This window comes from Ceratina calcarata, unplaced genomic scaffold, assembly GCF_001652005.2.
Source record: "Ceratina calcarata isolate Rehan_Ccalc_2016 unplaced genomic scaffold, ASM165200v1 scaffold211.2, whole genome shotgun sequence".
In the NCBI taxonomy this organism is placed as follows: Eukaryota; Metazoa; Arthropoda; class Insecta; order Hymenoptera; family Apidae; genus Ceratina; species Ceratina calcarata.
The window spans coordinates 745,382-756,683 of record NW_017142786.1 but is presented as its reverse complement, the minus strand read 5'-3'; the positions used below and the strand labels follow the sequence as shown (position 1 = coordinate 756,683).

At 35.1% G+C, this 11,302-nt stretch overlaps 2 protein-coding genes across 2 annotated transcripts in view; both read right to left on the bottom strand.

Moving 5' to 3' along the window:
- Nucleotides 1-4,506, bottom strand: part of LOC108622231 (putative oxidoreductase YjmC) — an 11,439-nt gene extending 6,933 nt beyond the window's left edge. The window contains exon 1 of the mRNA XM_018019962.2: nucleotides 1,858-4,506. The gene's annotated coding sequence lies outside the window, so the exon portion shown is untranslated. The remainder of the gene's footprint in view (nucleotides 1-1,857) is intronic.
- The window catches only part of ClC-a (chloride channel protein 2), a 50,419-nt gene extending 42,043 nt beyond the window's left edge, over nucleotides 1-8,376 (bottom strand). Inside the window, exon 1 of the mRNA XM_026811332.1 lies at nucleotides 8,300-8,376. Coding sequence (XP_026667133.1) covers nucleotides 8,300-8,359 — 60 coding nt within the window. The 5' untranslated portion in view covers nucleotides 8,360-8,376. The remainder of the gene's footprint in view (nucleotides 1-8,299) is intronic.
- Nucleotides 8,377-11,302: the final 2,926 nt, after the last annotated feature.

Genomic DNA, 11,302 nt, shown 5'->3' with positions numbered 1-11,302 from the left:
GGACGAATGAGTTAATTGTAAGATAGTAAATGTAAACGAAGTTGGCTGCAAGGTTAAAATAAGCAATTGCTATGTAAATTTAACCCTTGATTTGTATATAAACTATAACTATTATACATTTTTCATTCTTATCTCAGATAATAGTTTTCACCTCGAGTCTTATTCCCTTGAACGCTAATTAGTTTGTTTGATGCCCGAGACTAAAATATAAAAATAACGAAATTCAAAGAGAAGAGAAATGAAATACAAATACTTGAGGTAGAACTATTTAGTGAGAGAGAAAATTCGCAAGCGTAAGTTCATCGTCAGCCTATAATATCACCTGCGCGTCGTTACAGTCGACCGTCAATATTTGTGTTCCGGTTATAGTATACGCGAGGTCGTTACATATAAACTTAAATATGTATATTACATATCTACTTACGTACGAGCCGTATACGTAACCGGTAACAAAGTTTCAGTCTCTATCTTATCGTTCGCAATATTACAGACGAACAAATTGCAGTAAGTACTTTTGTCGAACTAACATGTAAAATTAAAAAATGTGCGACTAATGGCCAACATTCTAATCGAATTAACGTCATTTTCAACAAATTTATTTGTATTAGCATTTTTATTTACGTCCATTATAATTTTGCATGCATCTGTAATATATTTAACAATATATTATACCTTGGGTAGCTTAGAGGCTAATAGTTTGAACTATTAGTATCGTATTGCATTACATGAATTATAAATGTTTACACTTACATTATTTACCTTTACAAAATTATACCCTTTACTTTTTTATTCAAGACTTCCACGAGTGGCAATTTTTTTTAATTTTTTGTTACAAGTTATATGGTAAACTAAGCCTTCTAACACCCTAAAGAATTTTAAATGGTTTAATTCTAGATTAGAAAAGTTATTCAGTTTTGAAATGAGCACGAATATTAATGATAATATAATTAAATCTTTGACTGCGGTGCTATATTTGCATATCAGTCGCTGTGACTAGCGTATATTTACGTCTGTCGTATAGAGTGCCTACCAAAAATTCCGGAGCACCTGAACAATTTTTGAATATAGGATTGAGATTTGTAGCAATACAATGGGATCACAGAATCTATTATTTGGCCACAGGGGCACCCACCTCCACCTCCATCCTCCGAAGGCGTATACGCCTGTCGTAGTCAAAAGCTTAAATATATAGAATAATAAGGATGAGAGTGTAAAATGCAGTACAAATATTAATGATAATTACATGTATAAATATAGAGAGCAGAATAATGAGAATAAGAGTATAAAATGCGGTACGAATATTACTGATAATTAAACATAAATAGATATAAGAAACAGAATAATGAGAATGAGAATGAGAATGTAGAATGCGTGGATGTTTAAGTTAGAGATGTAATAGGCAGGATATTTGTTATAAAGTATAGTCTTAGTTCTATGATTATCTATTTATTTATCTATTTCATGAATGAGTATGAATGAATCTCTGTACTATGCGTGCTCTGCCCTATATGTGTATGCACATGCAATACGTGTGTATAGTGTCTGTAACTGTGTATACCTACGATGTTGAACGATGCTGTACTAAATAAATATTTCTAGTAATCAAAGTTTATACAAACGCACGTGGTTCATCCATTTAGATAAATTCCATACTCCAATCAATTTCTTGGCCGTGAGACAAAAGCAATAAAGTATTATTGTTATTAAGGTACTAGCTCGAATATAAAACACTAACGTTGGTTTCGTGCAAATTATATTGCGGGTCACTGGGAACGTTCCGGCGTACGCGATAAGGGAGATTGATTTAGCGGAGGATAAACGAATTAGCGCTAATTGATACCTGTTTGATTATCTCACCTTCCGATCGAGTTAGAAATCGGCTAATCGCTCGAACCAGCTGCGAATTCCGGATCTTCAATACGACCGACCGAAGCACTTATTAAAATGCTATAAATCAGCTTTCAACTGATACGGTGATAATTTGATTAGACCGAGTTATTTTTCATTGAGAAGCAGAGAACTTTGTCTATTACACATTTTCAATGATATCCAGACTGCGAGGTTTTATACAAATCAAAAGCATTTTCAATGCTAACTTAAAAAATTCAATCTTGATAAGAACTTCTTTTGTCCTTCACAGACAATAATATGGACTATTTTAGTACGTACATGTTGAATACATTCTCAATATGTACAATTTTTCCATAAATCCATAAATTTCTCAGTCTAATAATATATCTAAGTAACATAATTATCGCCGACTGCGATTATCGTATTTTAGCATGAAATTATTGAATCGTTTCAGTGACGAATATCGATTATGCAATAACAATTTACATAGGACTAACGACATTTTTTTATCTGACTTGCAATTATGTACATTGTTTATAAATTCTAGAAAAAATTGTCTCGAAGAATGCGATGTATTTTGGGTCAGATTAAGATTTTGCATAATTACAATTTTGCACGTTTTATTAATATAATATCTAACAACCTAAAATTTCAATACTTCATCACTGTTTTTTTCTAAGGGCTCATACAAGGGCTCTTAACTCTGATCAGTTAAGTTCCTGAATTATTTCATTTATTTCATACGAATTCCCTTCGTCAATTATTCTCATTATTATCTGAATTATTTCATAAGAATTAATGCTCGGTTTCGAAACTGGCCATAACTTTTGACCATTTTCCTTGGCAAGGCCTTGAAGCGAGGAAAAAACCGAACGTAATTTCCCGGCCTGAGCAGAACAGGTAAACCTCAAACGCGATTAATATGAACAACTTCGTATTCTGCTAATCGACAGCAGTGAGTGCTGCGGTAAGTTACGTTGTCTTCATATTTTTGTCGTTTATCAAAGAATCTTTCGACACGAAAAGCCACGTGACTATCGCAAAAGGTGAACGCGAAATATCGCATAATGCACAAATTACGTAATCGAGGTATCGACAGATCGGAAAAGCCGGTGCTCGCGATTACGTCATGGATCTTCGATACACGGCCTGGGGAAAAAAGGAGAGGGGCTACTGCGTTGTTTCTAATGAAACCGGAAGAATCGAGAAACAGCGGTGAGAAATAAAGAAAAAAGAAGAAGAAGAGGAACTCGAAATGCGTTAACCGGTGTTAATCAGGTGACATCACCGATTTCGAAAGAATCGGAGGAAAACACGTGAGGCGATTAAAAAGCACTTGTGACACTCTTCGGTCGAGAAAGTTTCAAGAAGTCGTTTCAGAGAATCAAAATTGGCGGATGTTAAAGAATAACCAGTCCTGAGCTCCCTTCCGCAATTAAACTAATATTACACTCGATAACACAAAATTATTTTTGCAATATCCGCTACGTAATTCTTCTAGAAAAGCATGATTTTGGGGAATGAGAGAAGCTTCTTTGTTGGTCTTGTGTTATTTGTGACATATTCTTAGACATAAAAGTATAGACAAGTGTATTTTTGTGAACTCTGTAAAAGATAACGAAAATGCTTTGAAGGTGTTTTTCTCTCTTAACATTGTCAGAGAAAAGTCTATTTTGATAAGGAGCAAAGTTCAAGGTTTCATGAGAATTTACTAAAAATAAAATTCTAATCTAGAAAGCAAATTTTCTGGGGACGTTAATCGGTACTTAAAACGATTAGATACCTTTATGACTAAAATCAGATACTCCTACAATATCTCATACGAGAATATTTGGCAAACAAAATGATAAATAATTTATGAGAGCTGGCGAATAATTCAATACAATTAAACAGATTTTAACTGTAGATTGAAAACTGTACAAATATTCTTGTCTGAGATACTGCAAGAGCATTTGATTTTAATCATGAAGATATCTAATCGTTTTGAGTACCACATCTACCATTGAGTTTTATGGGATACTGGCAGAGCATAAATGGATCAGTTCGGAGAAAGCGAGCACGAGATTCTGGAAGATGCTGAAAGAATAAAAAGAAGGGAGGATGCAATTTACCAGTTTTTGTTTCTCTACGTCTGCCAATAACTGCTACGAGGAAACGGATCACGGAACCCATAGCATAAATAGTAATTCCCCTGAGGGGATGATACGTAAGGAAAAATAAGACACTTAACACGGAATAAAGACACCTAATGCAAAGGAATGAATAGAATTGAATTAGAAAGAAACAGGATATAGTGGCAGAGTAAGGAAGAAATTATAGAATGGTACAGGGAGGCTGGGAAAGAAAAGAAAGGAAGTAGAATGCGCAAGAACATTAAAATAATAAAAATATAGGAGAAATAGAGAGTGTGGAAAGAGAGACACAAATGAAGTCAAAATCAATAATAAGAATAAGAGAACTTAGATTAGGATAGACTAAGAAGTTCAGTGGAATAGGGTATAAGAAAAACAGAAGAATTAAGTGGAAGCATCAGCAGGGTTCTCATAACTTTTCCCTCGGCCGAAAAGTGCGGATGACGCGAGCATGGTAGGGACTAATACTTGATGGAGGTATGCTAGGCATGGTCAGTGAAGGCGCATGAGGAGAATAGTAGTGGGGATCGAAATACGGGCGAAAAAGAGGGGAAGCGAGCCGTGCGGGAAAAATTGTGAGAACCCTGAGTATCAGATATATATGAGAGATGAAAGAAAGAAATATTTAAGAAGCAGTGTTCAACCAAACCCATTTCTTGGCAAAAAGAAGTTGAGATAAGAGAATTTATCTACCTAATAATTCCTCCTAATTACTTATGTATTTTATGTTCCAAGTTAATATTCCATCATTTGTATAACTTCCCTATAAAATATTTATTTTATAAATTGTGTATTTCATATTCTTTTGACTCTTCTATTTACGTTCTTGCAATATTCTGTCATTATCTTAGGATTATCTAATCCTTAATTGAACGGTCTCAACTTTATTGCTGCATGTAAGCCAGAAACTAATCTCAAACATGAAATAACTGACAAGCTACTTGCACCACTCAGTTAGTTAATCAGAGAATCTTTCGAAAAAGAGGGCGAGAACAGAAATAGGAGATCTAAAGAAATGGCAAACTGCCGCGGAATTTCGTACAGGGTGTTTCGAAAGCCGAACACGAGGCAGTATTGTCTTTGCATTTGCTATAATGCATCGTCGAAATTGGCAGACGAAACTACCATTACGCTATTGCAAAAGTATTGCGCGTCAGGGACAAAAAAAATATTAGCAGCAGACTGTATCACAGACGTCTGGCTGTTCAATATATGTAGAAATGTGAAACACGAATTTGTGCAAATTCAAGGAATACGTAACGTACTATTGCTAATATGATAATGAATAATGGAAGGTTTCACAACTCTGAATTCATCTTTCAACATTTAATAATTGAATAACTTCAATTTCTGCTGATTGTCGTTATAAAACTGTGAATTTTATGTATTTACAGACAAATTGTATGTACAGAAAATATAAAACATTTATTCAATGTCGGAGGACACACAAAGCAGTAAGTGATTTTTAAAATGCAAAAGGAATTCCTATAATAGTTTATTCTGCATAAAGATCCGTCTAATCATTCTTGATTAATTCTATATAAGATGATGAAAAACATCTGTACTTTAGAGGTAGAAAAAGCCATTAAAAATGCGAAGATTTAATACGAGTGATCTCTTGAAACGCGTTGTCGGATCTAAATCTGGAAGCGGTTTGGTACTAAATACTGCTTATACCGTTATTACTCGTCGATTAAGTGAAGGCGAGTCAATTGAGACTGGTTCCAATTCTACGCTACCGTGGCCACTTCCGATAAGAAATATTAGGTCACCCAGACGTATTTGTCGATTATCTTTTTGCGAAAACGTACGTAAATAAGTACAAGGCTAGCAGAAAAATTCCAATGTATGTAAACATACGCACTGCGTGATAATAGCCTAAACTGTATTAAATTTTTATATTGAGATGACACATTTCATCCCCATCTTCTTCTAACTCAAATAATAATTCCTATTTCTAATTCTCTTTTCTCGTAGCTAATATTATTCTTAAACTGATAACGTCCCCAATATAAAATAAAAGAAATTCTCTATGGCTAACAATTTTACAATTATTATTAATCCATCTAAATACTTATATGATCGTATTGCCGTGTTTTTATCTGGTATCATGGTTCTAATCTACCATTACGGCTTTTTTCAACATTTATCTCTATTTACAGATCTATCGTTTATTTCCTCGTTTCGAAGATAAATATTCTCCGATAAAATTCATCAGTAGACACGATCCAGGAGGTTCTATGAATCTCAAGAAAGTGAGAGCAAACACGCGAATCTTCTGATAAAAGATAACTCAAAACCCGAACTGTGCGAAACCATCCGTTCTGTTACAAAAGTACTTGGAAACTCACGAAACTCTCCTTGACACAACTATTTTTAATGAAACTGATCTTTAAAAATTATATAGAAAATAAACGAACTTGCACCGACAAATACTAAATTCTATGTGTAATACATAGACTGCGAATGTATATAACAAATAAAACACTTGTTATATCAATTTAAAAAACGAAGTCTAGATTGAGATTTTTTTTTACTCTTCAAAAATAATGATGTGCATCATATTTTTTTTTATATTCTACACATTACATGCATTCTTTACATTTTTTGCACATTCAAATAATCTTCTATAAATCTATAAAATCTGAAGTCTAGTAATAAGTTGCTGAGCAAAACCCAGAGTCCAAAAGAAACATATTGCAATCTTTGCTAGGTCTTCAATATAATAATTTTTATACTGATGTTGCAGCAAGCATTGTAATAGATTTTTTAATAAGACGAAAGAAAGTTGATTCTGGGTTTTAGCCAGCAATTCGATATTTTTAATTAAAAGGTTTTATAAACATGTTACACTGAAGCGTGTTCGTGTCTCGCGTTTCTCGTCTATCGTCGTTGAGATTGTATAAATTGGTGAAGGCCGATCGCTCAGGTGGCGATCAGCTGACAATCAGCTGGGAGAATGCGGCGCGACAAGAAAGCGTGGGTACGCTCACGACGCTTATACGTGTTGAAAATGCACGGGCGTGAAAGTCTAATACCGAGGCACGTGCTCTCTAATGATCACAGACTCGAATCGCGACTCTAAAGCGAACCACATATATCTAGCGATGCACTGCGGCCAAGAATAAACATGAAAATAGGTTTGCAACCCTTGCCTACGCTCAACGCCTCTTTTCGATTCTAGCATCAGCGTCGACTCGAGAAAGAAGTTTCATTCAAATGATTGGGCTTCGTAGTTAATATAATTACTGAATGGTTTTCAATTGTTTCGTCGTTTTGTTGTTTTGTGAACAGTAAATATAGACAGTGGACAACTGAGAACTCGAACTTTTATTCTTAGCAAGTTTAAACTTGGAAATAAGGTAGATGTTCCGATTTCTGTTTACGTCACAGTTTCTACTTACTGGCGTATTTTTCTATGGTTCTGAGATAATAAAATTTCTTAGATAAATGCTATTTTAGTCTTTATTTCTATCTTTTATTTCATTCATTTCTAAGATAATAAAATTATAGAAAAGTAATGCCAGTGAGTAGAAATCGTTACGCAATAAAACAGGAAATAGAAAAAAAATAAAATGAGCAAAGTTCATATGTTATCTTAAAATTATAGAGTAATAAGCCAGTGAGTATAAATTGGGCTATTTACCTTATATCAGCAAACGTAACAAGACGCACTGTCCTTAGAGAAGGGGTGATCATTGACAGAATCGCACAAAAATGATTTAAAAGATTCAAAGAGAGAAAGAAATTATTGCAAATTTCGATCAAAAAATGAGGTCAAAACAGTGATTACTTCATTTTTTAAAGCAAAGCTAAGAAATTTTATAAGAAAAATTACAGTACAAAAAATAAACGTTGCGTGTAATGTATAGAAATATACAGCACAAGCAAATTAAAATATTTCAATGATAAAATAAATATCTATTTAAAGCACATTTTCTAAATTACTATCATAAACATTTTGCATAAAAATCCACAGCCTAGATATAATAGATTTTGATACGTACTCAGTTATTTCTACTCTATATTCGATTTAACATTTAACAGTTTTTGTAAACCAACATACTATATGTATATTTCTTAAATTTGAGTGCAATTTAGTGTCAACAATGTTTTGTAAATAACTTAAATAATAATTACAATTTTAACGATAAGATAATACAAATGTCTTCTTTATATTTTTCATAGAATAATTTAGAACCCGTCACTTGACCGATAGATTTAGTGTTAATAAGTAAACATGAAACGAAGAAACGCACCGTGTTTTCTCTCGATACTCGACTCCCCGATGGATTGACTAAAAAACAAGGACTTACCAATGTGTTCTGGTACCCCAGGCCGTAATCTTCGTCACCCTCGCTGCCGGTCGACGCCATCTTTCCACCACTTTGCGTAAACTAGTGCACGGTTATAGAAAAAATGCTCACGCGAGTCAAACAGAAATCCAAATAACAGTGGATGACACAGTTCACTTGTCTAAGCGAGTCTCCTTTTTCCTCATCCTCTCGCGCCGATTTATCGACGATCCCCGCTTCGTGCACATCTATCTCGGATTCTTTCCTACCCCGTGTTGTGTCCCTCTTTTCGCGAACTACGGAGGTTGACGCTCAGCTCCTCAGCCGCGTTTCTCAATTTCCACGAAAGGATTGATAAGCGAGAAGAGAGCTCGTTAGGCGCGGGACTCGAACTGTATCGGCGAAATATAGTATCGCGTTTCGTCATTCGCGTGAGACTACCGAAGGACTCTATCGCCGGGGGTTTCGTCACAAGCCGCTGTTCTAATCATACGGCAACAATCGGTAAAATCACAGCTCGGTCGCGAACATTCCAACCGATTGGCGAGACAGACGTACGTATGCCCCAAGGAGGAGGAGCAGCAGCAGCAACTAACGAAGACACGACGATCAAACCGATTGATATTACATAGACACGTCTCACCACGTGCCGAATTGCTAAATGCAAACAATCAACCCCCACTACGTGCCGAAAATTCTATTTACTCGCTTCGCTTTCCTCCGAGTCCGCCTACTACGAAAATTCACCAAACGAAACCTTCCCTCCGACGTCTCTGCTTCCAACTTTCGTTTAGATCGTCTGTTCGCGCTTGAACCCGGAGGGCACTGATTATATTAGCCGCGGCACAGGGGCACCGATTTTCTTCGAAAACTTTCACTCCGCCGAAGATAGGCGACCCGATTCTACGGGCCTCGGGGACGGAGTGAAAGAGCGGGCGCGATCGAGGCGCGTTACGGGCTCGAAGGATGATTCAAGGGTCTGTTCGGGGGTCGCCTGACCTTCGATATGTAGCTTGACGGAACGGAATGGCACGGTACTAGACGAGGCGGGACGCACGCGATGCGAGCGACTGTCCGCTCGGACGGTCGTCAGCCGACTGATAGGTGCTATGAATGAAGCGGCCGCGATTTCTTGCCTCGGTTTACAAGAAACGTCGGAATCCTGTCCCGCGTACTTAGTCGTGTCGGTTAACAACACGCGTGACTACGACTTTGTCTTTACGTTTCTCGACACCTTCCGCATCTCCGTATTTCTCTGATTGTAAACAGAAAACGATGCTCGTCAATTATCACTGAGTGGTAACTATTTAACGAAAGGATTAAATAAATTTCAATAATTATTCAAGAAGGATAGTATTTAAATGTTTTATTATGTATATCTACAGATTTTATACAGGGTTTCCCAAATTTTAATGTTCAAACTTTGTCTGTATATTCTATGGCACTAGATAAGAAAAAACGTTGTATAAACATGGATCATATAACGCTTTATTAAAAAGTTATAACAAAAATACGGAACACAAAAAATATAGAAATAGTAACTGATTTCCTCACAGATGGATAGGTCAAGGTGGACCAATCTTTTGGCCACCACGATCGCCCGATCTTACGCCACTCGACTTCTGTGGGGGAACTTCGAGAGATAAAGTGTATCAAACAGAAATAAAGTCACGTTGAATTAATACAAAAGATTAATAATGCATTCAATGAAATAAAATAGAATAGAAATGAAATTCGCACAGTTATAAATTCGATGTTTGATCGCTATAAATCATGTATTGTCAACAACGGTAGACATTTACATGGAGGAAATGTAGAGAATTTCATGTGCAAGAACGTGGATTATACGTACATATAAATACACATTACTATTTTTTATGTAAACATAAGCAGACATTATAGTTTTTAATCCAATATAAAGAAGCAACAATAAATCTGTAAATCAGATACTAAATCAGGTACTAGACGAGATAACTTGATCGATTGTACGTGATTCGTAAGATGTAATTATGTAATTAAAGTTAACTGGGATTGGTCGAGCGGCGGAAATCTCGTTTGTTATTTTCGCTCACGATAAGGGCCATAAAGTCGCGAAGGAAGGAAATGGTACATCGAGACTGGACGTTCTTTCGTGGAAAACGTTGCTTCTAATTGAATCAGTGAAGAAGAACGTGAGTCACCAGTCATCTAAAGTATCACGTTTAATGAAATATGTTCATTTTATTGAAGAAACGAGTTTTATGAAAATTGCCACGTATTACTAATTTCGTTTAATGGACTTAATTCAATTTAACATAAGAACAGTTCTACATATAATAATCCATTTCATTTAATGGAATATTATCTATGAAGAGTTTATAACTGACTTCTGAAATATTTTTAAATTAACTAGTGAGATAAAGTAATAATTAAACTGCAGATTCTGTACATTTACACTAAAATAAGATATGTAGACGTGAAAGATATAAAACGTAAAGAATATATGCAGCGGACAGAACTGCACACAGTATAAACAGTAAAATACTTAATATGATGTACAAAAGAGTAAAAGACAGTATTACTAAATCTCATTTCTTAAGTTGATACTCTACAAGTTTTATATCACATAAAAATCCACAGTTTGCTAATGACAAATGTATAAAGAAAGCAAACTGGTTGTAAAACGATGTTCGTAAAGGAACTCAGTCAGAAGGTTAAATGATAATTGACTTGCAATATTCCTAGAACAAACGATACTATTTAAAACATTATGACATTATACTGCAAAGTCTACAAATTTATGATATTTGTGAATTCATTATGTTCATAAAACAATGGATGCAATACAATTACTCAAGGTTGTTCTGGCTATAAGTTAAAATAGTGACACATGCTTGATATGTAGCGAATAAATTGTTATAGTGATGTTAAACTCATATGGAAAATTTGAAAGAAATTAAAAAGCTCGTTTAGAGATCATATCAATTTCAAATTAACATGCGTTCTTATGGAGTTTACTGTAATGGAACTATATTGCTACATTAA